The sequence below is a fragment of the Rhinolophus sinicus genome, linkage group LG07, assembly GCF_036562045.2.
Source record: "Rhinolophus sinicus isolate RSC01 linkage group LG07, ASM3656204v1, whole genome shotgun sequence".
In the NCBI taxonomy this organism is placed as follows: domain Eukaryota; kingdom Metazoa; phylum Chordata; class Mammalia; order Chiroptera; family Rhinolophidae; genus Rhinolophus; species Rhinolophus sinicus.
Window position 1 is genome coordinate 92,332,060 of NC_133757.1, and position 24,757 is coordinate 92,356,816.

Here is a 24,757-nt window from a genome sequence, read left to right on the forward strand (position 1 = left end):
AATGGCTTATACTAGTAGAGAAGACATTGTAGCAACCCAGAAATACCACTTTGGAAAGTAGTAGTAATTGTGAAGCAGAACATACGGGGCTTTTCCTAAAATTCCCAATCTGTATATGCTTTTTGGATCCAAAGTCCAGTTGCTAAAAATTTTAAACTTAATATTTTAACTTAACATTTTTGTCACCAACTTTTCTTTAATAGTGTTCCTTTTGTCATTTAATTACTGATTTTCCTGGCTTTGACATATTAAGTGTTTTGTGAGAGGACATATACGTTTTTTTTTGAAAGGTGATTTTTATGAAGCAGATGAGTTCCTTGATGTTTGTCATACTTACTAAAATACCTGACACAAAATGCACCAAAACCTAGAGCAGTAGCTTTATGCTGATCAGGTGTTATTAATATAGTTGCCAAACCACTTATAATCTGTGCAAAACTGAATGTGTGTAGAGACTAAGTTGTCAAAAAATGTGGCTTCTTTGTGATCATGAAGAGAGAGAGAGAGAGAGAGAGAGAGAGAAGAGAGAGAGAGAGAAAGAAAGAAAGAAAGAATTTAAAGCACAAGGAAGAGAAAAATAGAAGCAGCCCACATGTCAGCCAACATCTAAAACAAAGGAGCCTCAGTGGGGGAAGGTCCCTGGCTCTTTATTAGTCTTGTGGCTGGTAATGTGTTTATTTCAGATAACCCTTGTTGAAGCAGATGCCTCTTTGTAAAGGATGCCTCTTTGAAGTAGATACCTCGGCAATCAAACTTTGATTCAGGCACTTGGATTACAAAAAGAGAAACCAACTGTCAGGGCTTACACTATAGTTACTCATGTGTTAGTGGTGCTACTGGTGTCCAAAAAGCCACTGTGCTATATAAAAGCACAGCATATACATGGACATGAGCAGACTCTAGCAAGGAGGTTTCTGTCAGTGCATTCCATGATGTGCTCACAACGACAAAATCGCCCAGTACATGTCTCAGAACGTATTCCTGTTGTTCAGCAGCGTGTGACTGTCTATATCAGGGGTGTCCAAACTGCAGCCCGCGGGCCAACTGCGGCCCATGGTCCATTGTTAATTGGTCCACAGCAAATTCCAAAAATATATTTAGTTTACTTAAATAAACCAGGTGAGGCAATATGTACTTCACCTCGAGTGAGTGGCCCGGCTGTTTGTGTATTTTACCGCATATGGCCCTTGGTGAAAAACGTTGAAAAAAGTTTGGATACCCCTGGTCTACATTGTTGCCAATATCCTCTTTACCTACCTGACTCTTCCTCATCCTTTACATATCAGCCTTTAGGCTTCATCTCTGCCATAAAACTACCTGAGCCTAACCTGTTGTCCCTTCTAGATGCTAACATAGCATTTTATTCTTCTCTCATTATAGCACTTGACACACTAAATTATACATGCTTATTACTTATTTGTATCCTTTCTAGACTATTAAATTCAATGAGGGTAGAACCCTTGTCTTATTCAAAATCATATTTCAGTGCCTAGCACGCTGCTTCGCATGTCATATTCTATAAATACACTTTGAATGGGGAATTCTCTTCTATGCAGTACATCTATTCCAGAGTCTGTTTCAAAACTTAGTCATTTCAAGAATCAAAGGTTTGGTTTCCAACATCTACATGGATTTTTAGCTTAGCCTTTTCCAGGTGTGGTTGACAAAATGTTCTCCAATCTCTCTCAGCACTGAGTTCAATACAAAAAGTGAATTCGAACTAAACATATTCAAAATACACCGAATGCAACTTTTCTCCATTTATGGGCTATATTTATAGAATTGTTAAGGGATCGGAATGGTTCCATCCTGGAGCACAGACAGGACAAAAGAATCAGAGTAATGTTTGGGTTGATGAAGAAGGGAACACTGATGAGACCATGCTAACGGATTTGTAAGCTTTACTTGGAGAACAGTGAGAAATATAGTTTAGTAGGTAGAAAAGGACTAGAATGTGGAGACTCTCATAATTCAGGCTCAACAAAGTGAGTAATCTTTCTAAGAGGACATCTAAGACACAAGCATAACATTCAACTAAAGAAACATAAAAAAAAAAGAAAAATTCTTAGTTTGTAGGCCATACAAAACTAGGCAGTGGGACAGCTTTGACACAAGGACTGAAATTTGCTGACTCTTGATCCAGAGGTTCATGATGAGCCTTAGGATCTCTGATTACAAATCTTCTGTCGAGTTAGCAGCTTCTATGAATCACTGCGTCCTTTGTGGTAGCAGATCCTTGAAGCAGATTTCTGGAACCCCTCTACATAATGCTTTTTCAGACTAGAGACTTCCAGGGGTCAAAAAAATGCAAGCTGGCTCTTTTGGGTCATATGAGAGAAAATAACGTTTCACTTAATAAAACAAAATCTCATCACTAACCAGAATCCCGAGATGGGAACCTGCTTCTAGAAAAGCAACTCAATTCTATCCTCATGAGGCATACTTACCTTCCAGAGAATGAATGTCTCACCAAGTTTACTCCTGACCCAACTTAGAAAGTTGAGCTTACTTACATTCAGCAATTTCCTTTGTTGACTTCCCGACTCAATCTTAAGGCAAAGTTCACTTAGGAGGTTTTCTAGACCTTCCTTTTATCATTCTATGAACGACATATAGAAGAAAATAAAAAGCGCACTTAGAGTAACAGGAGAGTCATTGCCTCGCAATATTTACTTCAAAATGCACTGGAATTTAAATTGCTGCCCAATTATTTACCAGATAATGAAACACTTTTTAATTTAACGCTGGTAATTTCCCTATATAAATGTCAAGCACATAGTTCTCTCACATGTCCTTGAAGGTTAGATAAGGCTCTCATAGCAACCAAGCTCTTTGCACTTTCCTTTGACACCTTATCCAAATTTTATATTATGTGTATATTATTTGTTTAATGTCTTCTGCACTCCACCCTCTTTACTACAGCACATGACTTTTAACTCCTTGAACATTAAGGATTATGTCATCAGTCTGGATCAAGGGTCAGCAAACTTCCGTCTCTGTGCCAAAGTCAGCCCACTGCCTGTTTTTGTATGGCCTGCAAAGTAAGAGTGTGTTTTTTGTTTTTGTTGTACATTTTTAAACCATTGTAAAAAATAAAAATAAAAAAGAGTAATATTTTGACATATAAAATTCAAATATCAGTGTCCATAAATAAATGCTATTGTCACACAGCCATACTTATTTATTTATGCATCTCTGTGGCAGGTTTTATGTTCCAGTGGCAAATTGGAGTAATTACACCAGAGACCAAACAGCCCACAAAGTCAAAAATATTTACTACCTGGCCTTTTATGGAAAAGTTTGTCAATTCCTGGTCTATAGCATGACTGTACCTCTAGCACTTTATAAGTGATTATTAACTATGTGTTGAGTTAACTATTAAATGACTGAATATGAATGCACATGACTGGACACAAAAAAAGGATGAGACAATAAGTTTTCAAATATTTTATTGAAAACAAATGAAGATTGGAATCAAAATATATTTTGTGGTTATTTTTATAAGCAGGGTCAGATTTAATAAAGAGCTACTAATCTCATAATTAATGAAATTAGAGCTTTTATGAGGTGTGTAATGGGGGCAGAAAGGAAAGAGACTCTGAGAAGTGCAGAATACCCTGCTGCACTCATAGTGCCTACTAAGATAACCATCTTAAATTATCCAGTGCTGGTTAGTGAGATACTTAATATTCACTTACAGGGCAAATATTAAATTAAGATGATTAATGATAAATACAAGTATTCTTAATGTTTCTTTCAACATACGGAACAGAGAAAACTGATTTTTTTAAAAGTACAGTTGACCCTTGAAAAACGCAAGTGTTATGGGAGCCAACCCCTCTTCCCCATTTGAAGTCAAAAATCCACACATAATTTTTGATTCCACCACAACATAACTACAGGTGGACCTTTGCATCTGGGGATTCAACCAAACACGGATGGAAAACAGTATTTTCAACCTACGATTGCAAATTAGCAATTGGGAATCTGCAGTTGGGAATGCAAAAATGGTTTTCTACCATGGTTTGTTCAATAGGCAGATGCGAAACCCAAGGATTGGTAGGGCCGGCTGTAGTATTGAAAAAAACCTTCAGTTCAAATCTGTGTTGTTCAAGGGTCACTGTATATATTGTTCACTGTAATGTTTCTCCTGACTTATAAATTAGTAGTATTATGATAATACACACACACACAAATTACTACTAATGGCAATTCTTTCTATGTTGTCTTTCAGAACAGAAGTAAACTGATTTCCAGTGCCTCTGGCCTTCCCGTTGAAAGCAGACAGAGTGTATGAAGACTATTCAAATATGTCAGAGACTTCCTCCCATGATTCCTTCTATGATTCCCTGTCAGACATGCAGGAAGACAGCAAGAATGCTGACTTCTTCCCTGAACTATCTGCTTTTCTCAGCCAGGAAGAGATAAACAAGAGCCTTGACCTGGCCCGGAGAGCTATAGCCAACTCTGAGACAGAAGATTTTGACTCAGAAAAGGAGATTTCACAGATTTTCAACAACTCTCCTGTAAGCCTCTGTGAAAATCCTTCCCGAAAGGAGACCAAATTGTGTGAGCCAACTTCCTCGGGAAGACCTCCAGATAACAGGCCAGGAGAACAAACTGAGAGTATCTCCTCACCTGGTTCAAAGAGGAAACCTGCCATCTCACCCCTGCTTGCCAGACCCAGCTATATCCAGAGCCTCCGAAAGGCTGAAAAACGTGGTACAAAAACTCCCAACACAACCGTCAAGTCCAAACCAGCATATCAAGGTAAGGCTGACTCCCAGAGCCAGCTGTGCGACAAGGCAGCTAATTTCATCGAGGAGCTGACATCCATATTTAGAGAAGCAGCAAAGCCAAGAAACAGAAGCCCAAATGGGGAGTCTTCCTCACCAGACAGTGGGTACCTGTCTCCTAAAAATCAGCCCTCTGCCCTGATGAGTGCCTCAGCCAGCCAGAGCCCCACCGGAGACCAACAGGAGATAGAAGCCGAGGTCAAGTTACCTGAGGCCAGGCATTGCTACGGAGCAGACCGGGATGAGGCACTGCCATGCAATAGCATCTCTCGCCCACAGCCCCAGAATGCACTCCACTTCCCATCAGCCCCTCGATTCATCCAGAAGCTGAGGAGCCAAGAAGTGGCAGAAGGAAGCAGAGTTTATTTGGAGTGTAGAGTCACTGGCAACCCAACTCCTCGAGTCAGGTAAGAATTTTTTATCATGAATATCAAATGATTTCTGTTGAGTGTTGGTTTTGCTTTAATGTGGGGAGAGAAGAGATTTCCTATATAGTTAGCCCTTTGGAGACTGAGGTAGCGTTCTCAAATCCCTGCAAGGCCAAAGCCTCCCAGAATTGCAAATACTAGTTGTCCCTGGTGGGATGTATCTGTTGTAATGAACCACATGATACTGACTGAGTGGGAAGGCAAAGGACTGGACAGGCATAAAGGAGCACAAATAGGCTGTCCTATCGGATTCCAACATCAATAACAGCCAGGGAAACTTAAAATGTGCATCTGATTTATTCAAAGTACTGTGAAAATTGTGTGTGTAATTTGAATGTGAGTCGCTGGAGATGGCTGAAAGTGTGGCTAAAACTAGAAGTTGTCTGGCAGCACAGAGATGAAAGGCCACAGGTGGGAAGATGCCAACCACAAGAATAGCCGCCCAATATATAATGTGGTCTGAGGCATGGGCCAAATCGGTGCACGGTCACGTAAGGTAATCCCACCCACACGTCTTTGGTGTGATGCAACCAAGGAGGGAAGAACTGGTCTAACAAAGAAAGAGAAACCAAACCCAGAGTGCCACAGTTCTGTTCTTCATGCAGTCTCCGGCCACTAGAGCATGCATACAGCAAAAACTATTAAAAATCAGGTGAGTGTGCAGTTGATTGGAGTCAGTAAACACTTGCTCTACCATGTCCATTACTATTTCTAGAAATTCCTCCTCCTTAATTGCAGAGTTTATACTTTCTGTGCAGAAGGTTAAGAGGAGTGAGCCTGGCATCAGACAGTAGGGTTTCCAATCGTGGCTCTACCTTTTCCCAACTGTGACACCTAGGCAAGTTACTTTGTGACCCAAGTTCTTCATCATAACAATCATAACAATACCTACCTCATTCAATTTTATGATGAGTAAATGAAACAATATGTGACAAACATAAAATAGTATCTAGCACCTAGTGACTCCTGCATGAGTATCACATATGATTTTTATTATTTGTTTCTTGATTTCATATACCAAAATGAAAATAACATTTCAAATTAGGATTCGACTATACAAAAATAAACCGTTCATTTATTTCGAAAGTTTTGCTTTTATTAATCAAGAGTGTTTTGCCTAAATTACGTAAATATTAAAAAGTAAATTCAAAATTATGAAATTTGGAGCAATGGTAAAGTAGACACCATTAGTTAAAAAGCACTGGTACTTTTTATTGATATAGCATTTCACAAATCAAAAACTTTACCTCTCACCCTACATCCACTAATACACACTTTGTTAGAGTTGGTTTATCAGTTTGACAAGTCATTGCTCACAAACGTGGAGCAAGTATTAGCATTAGTGGTGTAATTAGATGCAGTGAATTTTTTTCTAACCAATTTGTTCAACTAATTCACCAAAGTCAGCTTTCACAATAATGTTACAACATTTTTTTTAGAAACTGACAGCAGGGGGCAGTAGAAAACTTGTTAATGTGTTCATTTAATTAAATATGTCATCCTAAATTCTGCAGATATATCTTTCCCATGAAGAATTTCTCTTTCTTTCAGTTTTGCCTATGCTAGAGATGGAATTGAATATTTCTCTTGGAATCCATTTAACTTTTTGAAAACCCACTAATCTCAGAAACAAATCACTCTTCATTAGAAATACATTTACATGTCTCTCAAACAGTTCCACAGGTTTTCGAACTATAATAAATACATAAGGCTCCACTTACATTTACCTCCAAAATAGTCCCCTTCCAAATGTATTACCATGGCAAGTAAGCATACCATACCTTTCAAAAATAACAAATATCAATCCACTTAACATCAAAGGATTAATTCAGGTGAGCAGACCACAAGTACTATGGTATACCGGTGTTCACTTAACCTTTTGGTCATTTGGAGGGCCATCAAATTCATGCTTCTGCCTCTTTTCTTCTTATAGGAGGAGAGAGGCATTAATTTAGTTAGCAGCTACACAATTATTAACTAGTATTCTCTTGTCATTTCCCAGTCTACCAATGTTCATGACCAATGTTCGTTCATTAGTCATTCAAGTTATGCCCTTCTATAGTAGTTAGGCATTTGTTGAGAATGCTCTGTTGTTTAAAGTTAGCTTATCATTTTTGTATTCTTTTGAGGGTTTTTGTTTTGTTTTGTTTTGATTTGTTTTGTTTTTGAGGGGCAAAGGAAATGTGCATTGGAGTTTCTTAATTTCTGTTCTAAAGATTCCGGTTCTCTCCACCGTGCACTTATAAGTGCACCCAATGACTAAGAACATTCCTTGAACTCTTTTTCCACATGAGACTTATGACAGCCTAAAGAGAACATTTTCTTTGAAGGAAATTTTTTACAAGGAAGAAAACCTTTAATAAAGAGTTTCCTGCACTGGGGCATTTAAGAGCCTGACTCATACTGAGTCAGTCCAGAGGACTCAGAACTTAGAGATTAGACAGACCTATTGTGTGGTAGGCCACCTCCTAAGGTCCCAGAAGCAGGTGACAGAATTCATGGGAAGTGAACCTGTAACAAGCAACAAGCAAAGGCCCAATAGACACTGGCTGGTAAGCATAGGGGCACCCAGTGTTGAAAAGTTGGCAACTATATGGGAGGTGAGTGAGGTGTGACACAGTGTACAATGGTAACATCCAGGCTTACTTAAAATGAATGCACCACAGGAAAATATGGCAACAGGTATCAGGATTCCAGATCCAGGGACTGGATAACAGGGAAAAAAATGCTACCCTTCAAGAGTTTAGTCAGGAAAAAGTCAAAGCCGTTTAGTTAAGAAAAAGGCAAAGCTCCAAAAGGACAAAAGGGCAGAGCAGGAATAGAGACTCAGACATGATTAAATGAGGCAGAACTTCAGTCACTAAACTTGTGCTGGGTCCAGAATAGGGAAACAAATTGCTAGACTGACATGGCTGGGCTACTGAGCTGCTGGCCTGGAGCTTCTTAAGTTTGGCCTAAGTAGAAACCATTTGGTCTGGGAACCTGGACATAGTGAAACTTAGAGATAAAGTAGGCCCAGTGAAAGGAAGGATTGATGGAAACAGTGGGATCAAAGCCAGGCCAGTCATTCCAAGACATTTCTACTTTATATATAATCACTTCACCCTCCCATCAGTACAACTGGCACAAATACCAGTTATAACCACAAATAGAACTTAAGAAATTCTATTTTCCTCCTCGACTCTTGCATAGTTCCAACAAAAACTCAACGAAACAGAGAAAACTGATGGAAGAAAAGCTTGTGTGTAATAATTGAAATTATATACAATTTAGATACTACTTTAATTATATGCAAATTATCTTACAGTTTGAATTATTACATTAAATAACATCAAGTCAGAATTCATATTTTTTCTGATTATGATCTGTTGTTCCATATTCTCACGCACTCCTTCACAACTATATAAAGACATATCCCTTTCCCCGTTCTCTCCATTCTCAACTTTTGTGAGTTACCGAAAAAATCATGAAGGATATTAGTTCATAATTACCCTAGTATTATAAAAATAAGTCCTATATTTTTCATTTTATACTTTTAAAAAAACTTTATTATGGCAATCGTGTTGTAAAGTGTTTAAATATAAGGAAACTAAGATAGAAAACTATGAAATTATTTGCCTAGAAACAAAATAATTAGTCATGGAGACTGAAACATAACTCAGGTTTTCTGATTCCTGATCATGTATTACAGTGATTCAAGAGAAAATTTAGCCACAGTCACTGCTATTTTGCTAATTGTGCAAGGCTTACTAACAAGCTCCGGAAGTGGAGATCAGTAGAATTGACATATTTAAAAATCTTCTAGGATGGCAATTTATATTCCAAATATCTTTAAAGATAATGGCATCCTTATAATTTCCACAACATTTTTCTATATTTAAAAAAACATAGCCATTTATAGTTATTCTCTCCTTCCCTCCCTCCCTTGCTCCCTCCCTCCCTCCCTCCCTCCCTCACTCCCTCCCTTCGTCCCTCTTTCTCTCTCTCTCTCTCTCTCTCTCTCTCTCTCTCCTAGTAGAGTTAATACTGTAAAAACAGTCAACACAAACCCTAAAAAAAAAAAAATTTAATGGGGGTGGGAAGGCACTATTCTCCATCAAATAAGTACAAACAAAACAAACAATTCCCAATTCAAGAACAGTAGTCCGAACGATCCTCATATTCAAATTATATTGTAAGGGAAATATGAACGGCCTCATAAGAAAAACAAAACAGTTTTAAACACCTATTTATTTCAGTAAAAATGAAATCCAGTAATAGTCCAAGCATGTTTAATATTCTAAGTACAATTACTCATATCTAACCATAAGATGTCTATTAGGTCATCATTATTAGCCTTGGAAAGTTTCAATTAATGTATGAATTAAAAGAAAATAGATGTCAGAGGGTAAGGGGGTGGGGGGTGGGAGATGAGGGTAAGGGGATCAAATATATGGTGATGGAAGGAGAACTGACTCTGGGTGGTGAACACACAATGGGATTTATAGATGATGTAATATAGAATTGTACACCTGAAATCTATGTAATTTTACTAACAATTGTCACCCCAATGAATTTAAAAAATAAATTAAAGAAAAGGAATATTGTCAATAATGAGACACCAGATAGTACTATCAGGTTATCAATATGAAAAATTCACAAGTGTTATTTCTTTAACATGAAATGTAAATAGGTGCAAACAATTTTGGGAACAATTTGTGATATACAATAAAGTTAAAGATGTATATATCCTAAACTTTTATTTAAACCCAATTTTCTACTTGACATCTGTACTTGGATATCTAAAAGTTATGTCACATTTAATGTATCTAAAACTGATTTCTGATCTAAAACTGAACTTCTGATTCTCCTCTGCTCCCAAAACCTTCTCTTTCTGAATCTTCTCCATGTGAACAAATGACAATCCTCCTTCCAGCTGTACAAGGAAAAAAATCTTGGCGTTATTATCGACTCCTCTTTAGATCCTAGCAAATAACATCATCCAATCCATCCAGTAAATCCAGGTGGCTCGAGCTTTAATATACCCAGAATCTGACCATCTCATACCACCTCCACTCATGAGGCTTTGGTCCCGGCCACCATCATCTTTCTCTGGGATATTTACATCCCTTCCTAATCTGTCACCTGGTTTCCATCCTTGTTCACCACACTCTATGCAGCACATGGCATAATTTTTTTAAATGAAATTGTGATCACAACACAATGCAGAGCTATCCACGGCCTTCTCATCTCACTCAGAGTAAAATCTATAGTCCTTATAAAGAGGAATAAGGCCCCATCTCCCTGACTTCATCCCCTCCTACTCACCCCTGCTTTGTCCACTCCAGCCACAGTGGTGGCGTGCCAGGCATGTTCCAGCCTCAGGGCCTGCACACTTGCTGTTCCCTCTACTTGGAATGCTCTTCCTCCAGATATATGTAGGATTGGCTCCTTCATCTCCTTTATATGTCTCCTCACATGTCACCTTCAGAGTATGGCCTTCCAACACTGCAAAGGAACAGGTCCTGCCCACTGTACTTGGTACTCCACTCTCTTATTTTGTTTTTCTCCATGGAACTTATCGATACAGTCTACATTTCACTTGTTTAATTTTTTTTTTTTAATTGTCTCTCTCCCTCAGTAGAATACAAAACCCTTGAGGATAGGGACTTCCATCTGATCCTTCCTGTGTGTCCCCTGGGCCTAAAATAGGGCCTGGCATATATTAGGTGCTCAATATATATTGAATAAATGAATGAATAAATTCGATGTCTAGGTACATACCTAAAAGCAATTTTAGCTCATGTGTACAAGGATACATGTATAAGACTGTGCATAGCATTGTTTCAAAGAAACTGGAAAGAACCTAAATGTTCATCAAAAAGAAATGAAAAGATGAAAAAAATATGAAAAAATATGAAAAATATTCTGATTCCTGATTCTCTTTGAGATAGTGATTTCATTTCTTTTGGATACATACCCAGATGTGGGATTGCTGGGTTATATGGTAGTTCTATTTTTAATATTTTTAGGAACCTCCAAACTGTTTAACACAGTGGTTGTATCAATTTACATTTGCACCAACAGAGCACAGTGCACAAGGGATCCCTTTTTTCCACATTCTTGCTAGCACTTGTTACCTCTTGTCTTTTTTATAATATCCATTGTGAAACAACCTAAGTGTTTATTGTCAGATGCATAAATAAAGAAAAGGTGACATACAAATAAAGAAAATGTGTACACACACACACACAGTGGAATAATATTCAGTCATATAAAAGAAGGAAATCCTGACATGCGACAACATAGGTGGATGTTCAGGGCATTATCCTTAGTGAAATAAGCCAGACAGAGAAGGACAAATACTGTATGATCTCATTTATATGTGGAATCTTTAAAAAGCCAAACTCATAAGCAAAAGAGTAGAATGGTGGCTACGGGGGGATGGGGAATGGAGGAAATAAGGAGAAGCTGGTCAAAGGGTACAAACTTCCAGTTATAAAATTAATAAGTTCTGGAGATCTAATGTACAGCATAGTAACAACTATAGTTAATAATATTGCATTATGTACTTAAAAATTGCTAAGAGAGTAGATCTTAAGTGTTCTCACTACACACACACACTTGTAATTATATGAGGTGATGGATGTTAACTAACCTTATTGTGGTAATCATTACAAAATATATACATGTATCAAATCATCACATTGTACACCTTACATTTACACCATTGCAAGTCAATTATCTCTCAATAAAGCTAGAAAGAAAAATAAAATGAACGAATTGTGCTATATATTCATTCAAGAAATGAACTAGATCTTCATGAATTGGGATGTCTGAAACTCACAAACGTAATAACAATCCAAGAAAAAAGTTGCAAAAAAAAACACACCATGAATATTGATTGCATAAATAAATTTATCCATACGAAGTTAAAATTGCAAAACTGGACTATTTCAGGGTTAGGCATAGAGTAAGAGTATTGTATAGAAAAATACACAGGAATGACAAATGCTAAATTTCATATAGCAGTAGCCATAGAGATAGAGAAGAACGTGATTGGTAAGGGGTGCACGGAAGACTTCAACTGTGTTTGCAACATTTTGTATCTTGAGATGGTGCATAGACACACAGGTGGAAATTGTTATTCTTATATTTATTGAAAAATACTGACTTTTTACTTTACTCTAATAACCCAATTATGTATTTAGTATGTTCCACAGCATTATTTCTAATAAATGACATGGTATAATCCTTAAACACCATCCAGAAAAAGTCTTGGTTTTTAGAAATGTAAATTGGGTAGGTTGGCTCTTAGCCATTTGCTCTCATGAATTATAATTAATTTTCTGCGTTGTTTTAGTTATATTTTAGAATTTTTCAAAATATTCTTCTTTTGAATTCATGATGACCTTAATAGACTATTATACATATATTCAGTCGTGTGCCAAAGATCTTTTATGGTGTGGTCTCCCCAGTTTATTAGCTGTCGATGGTGCAAAAATTTGTATATGAGTCTCTCATTGTTAAGAAAACGTATCTGCATTTAGACACACACGTTTCTTACCTTTCTAGAACTAGCAAAAGTCTGAAAATTAACAAGAGTTGTATATCACCATTTCACCAACACAATTGCCTCCCCTCTGTCACTATATTTGAGTGGTAGGAGGAAGCAAAATGTGGCAGAATCCAAAGGAAATGGCACCATCTAATTGTATAATTTCCTATTTTTTTCATTCTTTTATAATTTCTTTTAATTTATTTAAAAATCTTTTTTCCCCTGCACATTTTCATTGGATTAAAAAAAAAAAAAACTAAGTCTTTCATATTTTACAGAGGACAGTAAATGTTCCCTGGAACATTAAATTGCCATTGAACTAGAAATCAAAAGATATTAAGCAGAAGAGTGATACCTTTATTTTCAATGAATTGGAGCTACAGCCTTATCTCTGACTCCTCCACACAGGTGATTTCTGAATTAATAAAGGGAAATGACATCTCATGCTGTTTTGTCCTCTGTACTATCTTTCCTATTCTTTTTCAGCCTGTTTCCATCCAATATCTATGCAAGTGTAATTCTCATTTGAAAAATTAGCTATACTTCTGCAGTACTTTAACTGACAAAAGACCATCATTAATGAGGATATTGAATCCGCTTCTGTAGACCAGTGAGTGAAATGGGATAACTCAATATTACTGAACACAGGAAATATTGTCCCTGAGTTTACTGTTTAATGAGTTGAACTTTAGAGAGTGATAACAGCTGCGTTATCACCTCTTCTTGGTCAACCTATGACACCAGGATGCAGTGACAGGCCCATAGCTTGATGAACCAAGATGCAACTTTGACATTCAAAGCAAATGTGGAGTATTGCTATAGTCTAAATTTGAATTGATTGTAACACAGTCATGACATCTGGCTGTGACGTAGCAGTAGCAAACTACGGTAGCATCTGTTCTGAGGAAGAGGAATCAATTCCATTCTTTTACTTTACATTTCAATGACCAAATTTCTGGATTTAACAAGAAAACCAATCAAAAAACAAACACCAACGTAAATTTTCCTAAGAAATCAAGGTAGTCACAGAGACTCCCTTTAGAATTAAAAATATGCTTGTGCATTATATATATATATATATATATATATATATATATATATATATGCTTATAGAACAAGCAGCAGAAGAGCTTAGTAACTTACAATACAGGTTCTGGAGTAAGAGTGCGAATCTTGGCTCTATCTTGTATCAGAAGGGTACCCTTGGCAAGTTATTTAACCTTTCTGTGCCTCAGTTTCCCTGTTGGTAAAATGGGAATAATAAGAGTACCTACCTCTAGTGTTATTGTGAATGTTAAGTCAGTTAACACAGAGAAAGAGTTTGAAACTGTGACAGACGCATCGTAATATCTTAATAAACATTAAAATATTATTATTAAGTTACTTATTATTATAAAATGTTCACCTTATTGTTTATTGCCATCAATTTGCTATAAACTGCCAACCCATTTACCTTCTCAAAAACTTTTGAGTTAGTTTCTTTTCTTTAAAATCTTCATCCAACAATTCTCTTTTGTATTGCTAAGTGTTCACAATGGTAGATCTTATGGAGAGGGCATACTTCAACATAAACAAATCATTTATAAGGAATACAAAATATGTCCACAAGTGTTCTTGATCCTGTGAGTCCTGGATTTATATCTCGAGGTCAGAATGATGGCTGTCATGGAGTATAGTGACATATTTTCCCCTGGTCACTGTCTATTGTCATTTTCTAGAAACTTTTACCTCACTTGGCTCTCTGTTCCTTCACTGCTACAGGAGATGGGATCAAAGCCAAAGAAAAGTCTTTTGTTTCCATCTCTACCCTTTCCTCCTACAACTAATGATCTCCTCATCCTCTGTTTCTAAACCTGAGAGGTGTGAAGGTCATTCTTATTGTGGATTACAGTCAACTCGGAAAGCCTTCCAAAAATCAAATCTCTTTGACTATTGTTTGCTTGATTCTTTTCAAATGGTTTAGCAATTTTCCTGAGTTTACTTCATGGTTCCTTGTTAAATATTTGCCAAAGCCAATTGAAAGTGGTTCCCTGATACTTTAACCACTCCCTGTTTTTGTGTTCCAATAATTTTAGGAGGAAGAAAGCTAAAAATAATTTGCGTAACCAATCCAGGCTTTTCCCCCAGCTAGATTAACTGGCTTTGGTTTTACATTTTCTTCCTACTAAGTATTATACCATACAGCAAAGCTCTCAGAAGGAAAAGAATGTGCTTTTTGGAAGTTTAATTTATTATTATGCAAACTACTGTGAAACAGTTGTTTTGAAAGAATTTGACTCCGAGGTTTCATAGTCAAAACTACTCAATGCCTCAAATCTTTTCTGTAGAGTTACATTAAGTATACTTGACATGTTTCTTCATTTGCTTTAGGGCAGTACTGCATCACGGATCACTGAATCTGTTTAGGCATAATTACAGCAATTCAAGAACTCCACTTATAAGGAGATGCTTTATAAATACAACTGTAGCAAATACAATTATAAGTCTGAAACTTGATATAGCTTACTGTGCTGACCACGATGCAAAAATTTCCTACCAGTTGGTATATTCAAATGATATGCAGCAATATAAATTATTTTTTCCAATTTAATTTTAATTTGAGCCAAGAAATAGTGTCATATTTAATATCTGCTGAAATAGGAGTAAGTTGTGTCACCTGAGCACTGATAGAGACACCCAATCAAACACCTTTCCCAGAAGAAAGATTACTAGTTGCAAATGGAAGCTTTGTTCTCTCGGTTATGAGTTCTAACAGTGAGGTCTGGTTCTGTATAAAAGCATATAGTAAATGAGGCCACAGAAACAAGTTTCCAAGCACTGGTTATATAATCCACATGTGGGCCAGGAAACTTAAAATTAAAATACCCTAAGGAATAAGGATTTTTTTTTATTCCCCATAAGGTGACAGCTTTTAGCCTTGGTCGTTGGCATTGGAGAAGTATTTTCTAATGGAAAAATACAAAACAAGCAGGAGAGGATTTCCAGTTAATGGAAAAGAATCCTTAAAGAAGATGGGGTGGTGGGGGAGGAGGAGGGGGAGGAGTAGGAAGAGAAAGGGAAGAAGAGGAAAGAGAGGAAGGGGAGGGAAGGGAGGGAGGGAGAAAAGAAGGGAAGAGAATAAGGAGAATATTCCCATTTGAACTGGTTATTCCTTTGAAAGCCAGAGAGATCTTCTACCATCATAGAAGGCATCACGGCCTAATCGCATTAGCAGAGGATGTTCTAGTAATGCTTGTGAATAGAGAGGGCTATAGCTGTGTAGTTGAAGAAATCTAGGGACATGACGTAGAAATTTTTCTGTTTCAGTTTTGCATTTTGAACCACTGCAGACAGCCGTAAAGACTTCTCCACATCACGCTATGAATTTTGTTTTAATGAAGGAGCCAATGTGGACCAGCAAGCTTTCTAGAATAATGCTCCTACTGAGAAGCTATTATTCACAAATAAAAGGTTTTGGTCAAGAGCAAGCGCTCAGCTAGGTCTGGTCAATCCTGTCTAGGGGCTTCGTCATACCATAATAAGCAGACCTTGACAGTTAACACCAGAAAGTTAACTATAGCATTATGTCTGTGCAGTCGTTGTATAGAATTATGCATACCACTAAACTGTAGGAAGTGTATGCTAAAATGTCACATTCATTCTCCTCAACCCTTGCCAATCATTCTAAAGTCACAAGTTAAAATAATCCCTCTTTATTTTTCTTACAGAGCTAAAACCTCGGGAAAGTTGCTCTCCTTCTCCTAGTAATAAATAGATATAACAATATTAATAGCCAACCTTTCTTGAGCACTTAGCATGTCCCAGACAGTCTTCTAAGATCTTTCCATTTATAAATTCACTTATAAAACAAGGTAGATACTAGCATAGTTCTTGGATTCTAAGACATATGTTTTGTATATCTTTATCATCAGAATGCATTTTGCCGTGAAAAGCGTTTCACAAGCACCGTCAGACCACAGATGTGATGAGGGTGTCATTGCCTATGCACATACAAACTTGGTCAGAACTGTTTATCTTGTCATCTTAGTGGACTTATTTGCATTGTTGATACTACATGCTGGTTTCCCTTTCATAATGGTTCTTATAGTGAGTGGCTCGTTAGAGTCAATGAACGCAATATTGTTATCTCTGTTTCATTTTTTAAAGGAACTAAGACATGAATAGTTAAGGAAAATTGTCAAATTGTCCACTATACTCTACTCCCTAACAAAGTAGAATGGAGTGCACAGCCCTTCTTACAAAACAGTGCCCCAACAGAATTGGAGTGACCCCCAGCTTACTCCTAGAAACACCTAACACAGTAGTCGTACTTCTCTAAAAGCACAATGTCTGTGAGTGGCTTCCTTGCATTGCCCCACACCATGTGAAGAAAACTTGGAAAAGAAAAGAGCCATGATCAATGATTTATTGGTCCTCATGAGAAAACCTTATACTGTGTACACACCCAGCCCACTCTGTAGTGTTGACGTGAGGGAGACTCAGCATCTTTATTAGCAGAAGCAACTTCCATTGATGCAGCTTGTGAGGGCATGGGCTATAACTTCCACTATCAGAGCCAGTGAGCCAGGTCTCTCTCTTTCTCTCGTAAACAGAGCAGTAATCCCAAGCAGAACATAGTAGATAGGACTTGTAATTCAGTATGGTACCATTTAATTCCTGTGTTTAATGGCCAGCATTTTAATTAAGAATGTGTTGTCATATGTTGGCCAGAATCCTGATCCATGGAATCATTCCACACTCCAGGAACAAGGACAAATCATCACTGCCTGAAATGAAGAAAGAGCAGGCCCCAGCAAACCAACCATAGCTTAGTTCAATTGATTTCTGATAGACATATTCTACAAAAGACCATTATAAAATACAGTACTATAAGGTCATGTTTTACAGAATAAATAATTTTAACTTTGAACAGGCAGCTATTCAGAGGGAAGTATCAATGTGGAAGAAATCAAATGGGCTTTTGGACAATGCATAGGATGAGTGTCATTATAGCATTAAAAGTCCCTGTTCACATCAAAATGACAGAAGCTCCTCAGCCCAGTATAACATTCAATCAGGGGCCATGTGGTGTGATGAAGATGGGGGTGGGTGGGGTGTTATGTGTGTGGTTAGGGGTGTTCTCTAGGAAAATGCCATCTTACCTCAGGTTTGGGTCAGTTCCATTTACTGGAAATATGCACTGCCCAGTTGTACATGCTCAGTTCCACAAATATATTGACCAATTCGTTTCTAGCCTAGGTTTTAATATTTGAGGGGAAAAAATAATAGGAGAGGATTGGAGCATATGTACCCCATTTGTCTTACTATTTGTTAATGGAACATGCCAGTGTGCAACCTCAAATTAGAGATGCCATCCCTTTAAGTTTAGACAACTGAGAGTCAACAGAAAAGCAGCCAGTAGAACAGCCAGTAGAATCATGTTAGTGTGAAAACTGTTGTGTGTTTGGAATGTAACATTTTTTTGGTCCAGTTTCTAACAGGCCAATGCAGTTGGAATGATGAATCCATTTACAGGGTATGTCTATCCTACCCCATATCAAAGTAGCTTTACCACCACTGTATATAATACATACCTGTGATACTTACACTTCCAATTTTTAAATTTCATATTTACCTAGTCCCTTTCATCTGTAAACCTTAAAATCTTAACATCTATTTATTCATCTAGTATGCTATGTACAATGGCTTTAGCTCTTTGGAATTTAAATGTATGTCTTCTAACAAAAACTAGGAAACACCCATTGCCTACAGCACTGGATGCAGCTTCCCACACACACTGCATGAGCTCACAAAAGCCATGTTTTTCTCAGAACACAAGACTAACTCTTAGCTACCTGCAGTTCAGAATGCACTCTGTGGTCTCAGCAGTTTCTGGACTCCATGAGGTCTTCCTCAAGTTCTCAACTGTCACACATGTGTTTCTTCTCTTCTCCTTTTGATGGTTGTCTGGCTTTCAGATTTTGACAAATCAGAAAAAAGATCAAACCCAGCCAAAACCTGTCTTTCATTACAGTTTGCTCTGGTTGAAATGTTAAACTTTCTCACATCCATGGATTTAGAGTAAATTATGATCCAAACTGAAAGACAAGTTGGATTTATCTCTCATTCATTTCCACACTGCAGATCAGTTCTCTTTTACACACTATTCTAAATGCTGTCTTTTGCCTTCTTGCCTCACTTTCATATAGAAGGCCTGCTTACTCCTCAGGTGGATATAGAAACACAACTTAGTTTGCCTTTCAATGTTCAAGCATAACGCCATGGTCTCCTCCGTGATCATTACCTCTGCTTAATGCACACAGGATGAGGGGTGCCGAGTATTAGAAATAATCAAAGCTCTTGGCATGTAGAGTATGTTCTCAAACCTCACCTGTATGGCTGTGTTTAGTCAACTAAATACAGTCAACAGATCTTAGATTATCAAAGCCGTAAGCAAGCTTGAAGTCAGGGGTTAAAAAATTACAGAGAGGCAAATGAAGTCTCAAAACAGAGAATCAGAAAGAGGCCAGGTGAAGTATTAAAAGCAGATGGCCTCAAAACTGTTCCAAAAAGAAATGAAAAAAGGCAGAGCTGGAGATAGTTGAGTGCTGGAGACCATCATGACAGCCATATACCAAATATTTCCAGATCAAACCTCCAGGGGAAGTAAGTTAATATGCAAGAGTCTCCTGCTTTGCTGACCAGTTGTGGCATTTATCTCAGCTCTTTGTGAAGAAATAGTTATTTGCTCACCACACTTATGTGACAACAAGAGTAATGTTCAAGGATTACTTCCTTATGACTTAAGCATACGCATACCATGTTTCCCCGAAAATAAGACCGGGCCTTATATTAATTTTTGCTCCAAAAGACACATTAGGGCTTATGTTCAGAGGATGTCATGATGAAAAATCATGCTAGGGCTTATTTTCTAGTTAGGTCTTATTTTCGGGGAAACACGGTAAAAGGAAATGAAGACATTTGCCTTCCCAAAGTCATTCTTAATGGATCAGAAAATAAACTTGCAAATATTCCTTTGGATCAAGTGACCACAACATTATATTAAGGTTATGAAAATACAAGTATTTAAATATGAATCTGCTCTTTGGTCTGCTCTTACCACTTTTGCCCCCTGTATCCTTTGACTGGTTGGTTATCTTTCACAGGCCCTTAGTGGTCCTCTCTCCATTCTTCTCTGCCCCCCTCTCCTGCCCATGGAAGCTGACCTGGGTGGACTACAACCGATTTCTTCAGGCTCTGATTGGGTTCAGCCCTAGGGAGCCCTGGTAGGTCAGAGGAAAGAACTACGGGAATTCAAGGTATTTAGTCCCCCAGCTTCCTTCCTATAGGTTTGCCCTGTCTTTCTCCAACAAATGAAGGTCTCCACTCAACACGATGCTCTCTTCTCTGTTCAGAAGCTGCTTCTTCCCTTGATCCTGCAGGTTGAGGGGTGGTAACAATCTGCTTTATAGCCCCAGATAACGCATTATCCCTGTGGTTTCTTTATACCCTGACACAACCCTTGGATCTAATCCTTTCATGGAACCCTCCTGTGTTATCTGAATTTAGTGCATCCTCTCTTCCTAGCTGAGACCATAACATCCTTCTTCTGATTGTTCATACCTATGTAGGAAGATGACCCCAAATCCTTATAATCTACATACGGCAGTATGACCAATTCCTGAAATGCCTTACCCTGAAATTGCTAAGGTGTATTCTGGATTACTCATACTCAGTTTGGACGTTATTTTTCCAGCTCCATGCTCTTTGTTACTTCTCATTGTTTGTTTTTAAGCTTTTTAAGTAAACTTCAATTCCAATTATGATGTTTGGTAAAATAATCACATGGATGTGAAGGTAGAAAACACATTGTACGTCATTAGTGGAATTTCCTTATTTATACATTCTCTGTCAATGAGCAAAATAATGACAGACACTTAACTGAGCATTATAAGTACCTCACATTTTCTCTAAGGAATTTATATGCATTCTCTCATCCAGTCCTCACAAGAGTTCTATAAGGCAGGCTCTATTATTATTACACAGTATTACCATTTTACACAGGAGGAAACCAGGGTTCAAAGATGTGAGTAAATTACCCAAAGACACACCCCTGGTTAGTGGTGTATCTGGGACGACTAATGCTAAAAGTTGACTATTTGGCAGACTTCCTAATCATTGGTGCTTTATAAATCTGAAGTGGCATTTTGCATATTTAATGGTACATAAAAAACAGTCTAAAGCTTAGTGACTTAAAACAATAATTTATTATCTTTTTCCGCTTACTTGTCTATTTGAAGACAAGCTACCATAGGTGTACTCTCAGGATTTTATTTTATTTTTTTAATGTCTCTTAAGCAGGACTGAGTAAACTCTAATGAGAATCCAGGACACAGGATACCATGGGGTGAGGGTGACGAGGGTGGTACAATAGGGTCATAGTTTGAATGCGGAGTCAAATGGGAGATAGGCAGAGGAGTACTGATTAATGGTAAGGAGGAAGTGCCCAGCATAAGAATCAGGAGTACCATTAAGAATTGTGCTCTGCCCTTCAAAGCCTGACTCCCTTCTTCAGTCATGTAGACTTCAGCATAGCATGCGCACAAGTTGGGGGCCAGAAAAAGGAGGTGAGCAGAACATCACACAGTTGAGAAGGGCATGGCCTCCTCAGACCCTCCTTAAACTTCATTTCCAAGATGCAGATGCAAAAGCCGTAACTGTTTCTCCCCTCCCAAAACTTAAACTGGTAAATTGCTACGTTCAACTTGTGTCTTATTCATTAAAACCAGAGAATAATCATTTAATATAAAAAAATTTTTTTAGACATTTCATTTTCAAAAACTACCTTAGATCCAATTCAACCACAGCTTCTCTAGTGGGAAGTCTTGAGGAACAGTAGAAGACTTTCAAAAAATCAAATAAAGCAGGTGCGATTTTAAATCAAATATTACATACAAAATTATTAAGTATTGATATTTTTGTTTTTCAAAATGAAAACAGATTAAATAAATGGAAATAAATGTTTAAAGACGTCAAGGCAAAACATATACCTTCTTCACCTAAAATATTGGTTCAAACATTTATTTTCATTTTAGTGAAACCTGGCCTCTGTGTAGTATTTGTAAATTTCAAAGTAGTTTCGTGTTTCTCAACCAAGTTTCCCAGCACTCTAGATGGTACATATTTTTAAAATATTTTATTTCATCAACCTGCTGTGGTCCTCAGGTTCTGTGTAGGAATAATTACATATTGAAATAGTTGGAATAAATCCTTCAGGATGATTTACTTACCAGAGTAGTGAGTGCATATAAGTGACAGAAATGGAATAATAATAGCTAACTCTAATTTATCCACTGCAACTGGCAGTGGAGGAAGATAGTTCATTAAGATCTCAAAGGCTGGAAGTCTAGTATTTTACCCGATAATCTCAACCTTCTTACTAAACTGAATATTTCGTTGTAAGTGGGTCCTTTTCCCTTTTACTCTCACGTTATTGAATGTCTGTTGCATGAATAAGGAATATGTTAAGTATATAATGAACATTTATAGAATACTCCCTGAGAGTAAAGCTCTGTCAGGTGTCAGAGGGTACAACAATTTGGTCCATCACTTCAATAAACCAAGCATTGGAGGGAGACAGACAACAAGTTAATTAGAAGTTCCTGCCTCTCAAGATATAAATTGTCTCCTACTCTTGCCAGTTTTATGGCCTGTGAAAGTTCAAAACATACCCTAGGATTTCTTCTATTCCTTCCGCACCTACTGAGGTCCTGTTCCTGTACATGCTGCACTGAATGGCCTCAGATGTGTAAATTCAGCATCGCTTTAGGTTCTGCATTCAATCTTTTAAATTCACATTCATGAGCCTAATAAACGTCACAGAAAATGGTATGCAAAGAAACAGATGAGAGGTGAGAGATCACAGAAATGTCCACAATATATGTTAGCTAAGAGGGCAGATAATCTAAGGAGACATTCGTGTTCACCAATGACCATCATGACCGCCATGCTACTGTGGGATTTCACCACTTTTGCCGAGTCCTTGCCTTTCCCCCATCTTGCTCTCACCTAAGTCCCAAGCCCACTTCCACTTCTCCAAACCTGTATAGCAATAGAAGCTCCAAATTATTTTTCCTCTGATAGACAGGACAACATGCCTTTCCTCTGATATCTTGGTGTTGTCTGACACCTCGATATTTCCAACAGAGAATTTGCTCCCAGGAAGAAATTTTTATGCAAACTATAAATCATACTTAAAAAATATTCTCCCTCTTATTACATACCCCTAATTCAAGGCATGAATAAAAAGAAAAATATATTAGTGATTTATTATAGTAATGAGATTTATTGATTAAATATGTATGTATGAATGTATATGAATATATGTGATTATATATGATTGTGGGATATGTGATTTTTAAATGCTATTTGGTGATAGGCTATTTTAGAGTAACAAACAGCATTGTTTAAAAAGATATAATTTTTAAACTGATGATGATGAATCTCAAATCAATGGTTAGGCCCAGAACCTTATGATTATTTTACTTAAAAAAATTACAGGGATTAAAGGCGGCCACCAAATCTCTGGAGAGAATGTCCCAGGTATGACTACAAAGCAGAGGAATGATAAAGTACCAGTGCTTTAATCTGGAGCAAAGCTGCAAAGTCAGAAGGAGTGAATGACTGGGTGGGACACTGGGCGATACCAGTCACATATCTTCTGTCTCAATTCTAAAGTACTTGACCAAAGAAACTCAGTTATAAAGTTTATAAATGAACCAAAAGAGCCAGGCCACACTTAAGGAATACTCACCAAAACATTAGGAATGCTGGTGGAAAATCCTCCCTCAGATTGATGTGAATACAATGCAGACACGAGGCAGATACCAGTGATGATTTCATAAAAGTGTTGGCCGTCAGGTCAACAGAAACAGCTGCCCTACTGAGGGCATGTTAAACAGAGAAGCACTCTGGGGTAAATCCTTTACTTCCCTCACAATTGCAAGTGGGGGTAGGGTGTCTTACAGGGGACTCTTCCCATCCATAGGTCCTACTCCTATTACAAATAATCCACAGGGAAATAAGATCTATACTATAGCAGAGGAAACATAGTACATTACTTATACCAGTCATCCTAGGTCTTAATTTATAAAATGATCTAATCAGCAAGAATCACCAGGTGTTACAGGAAAATAAATAGCAATGAAAGAACTCTGCTTCTCTCTCTTCATCAGGATAAACAAATAGAACCCATCCCAAGAGGAAGCCAAAGAACATTAAGAAAAAGTTTAAAAGAGAAGAGTTCTTTTTACTCCTAATTAACAATAGGAAAATACAGCACTGATAAAATTGAATTACAAAAACTGAAAACTTCAGTGGATAGTCTGAATAATCACAGAGAAGGCTAATTATGTCCTATGGGAGGAAAGGTTATGAAGTTTCTTAGATTGTAGATCACAAAGAAAAAGAGATGATGATACATAATAGAGAAAAAGGATAGAGATTTGAGGGAGATTCGTGAGGCCAAGTTCATCCAGCAGAATTCCAGAAAGAGAAAACAGAGATAATGGAGGGGAAGGAAATCATTAAAAGAAATAATAGAAGAAAATTAGTCTTTGATTAAGAAATACAGGCATCTTCAGACAGACAGAATTTGGGCAGGATAAATGTTAAAGGTCTTATAGAGCTCTTGATTAAATCTCAAGATGAAGATAAAATTCAAAAAGCTTCCAGAGAATCAAAATAGGTTACCAAATGAAGAATCAGATTAACACCTGACATTTCAACAGATGTACTGAACCCTTGAGGACAATAGTGCAAATCATATTTGTATGTATATATTTTAGAGTAATGTCTGGGAGAAGACTCATCTACGTCAAACCTTTGGGAGTTCAGTGAGGTAGAAAGGAAGACTCACTTTTTCCTTTCTACCTGGGTGTTGTTTTAATTTTTAAAATGAACTTTTATTACTTCTATGATTAAATTACTTTAAAAGAAAACATTAACTTTGGCTGTAG

General features: G+C 37.4%; 1 protein-coding gene across 6 annotated transcripts in view; it reads left to right on the forward strand.

Annotated features, from left to right (window-relative positions):
• Positions 1-24,757, forward strand: part of PALLD (palladin, cytoskeletal associated protein) — a 371,546-nt gene that overhangs the window by 11,296 nt on the left and 335,493 nt on the right. For 4 of the 6 annotated variants that reach the window (XM_019731447.2, XM_019731449.2, XM_019731450.2 and 1 more), the window contains exon 2: positions 4,235-5,203. In XM_019731447.2, the coding sequence (XP_019587006.2) occupies positions 4,311-5,203 (893 nt within the window). In that variant the 5' untranslated portion in view covers positions 4,235-4,310. Of the gene's footprint in view, positions 1-2,922; positions 3,042-4,234; positions 5,204-24,757 lie in introns of all 6 variants that reach the window. The other 2 variants (XM_074338296.1, XM_019731448.2) reach the window with 2 other exon arrangements.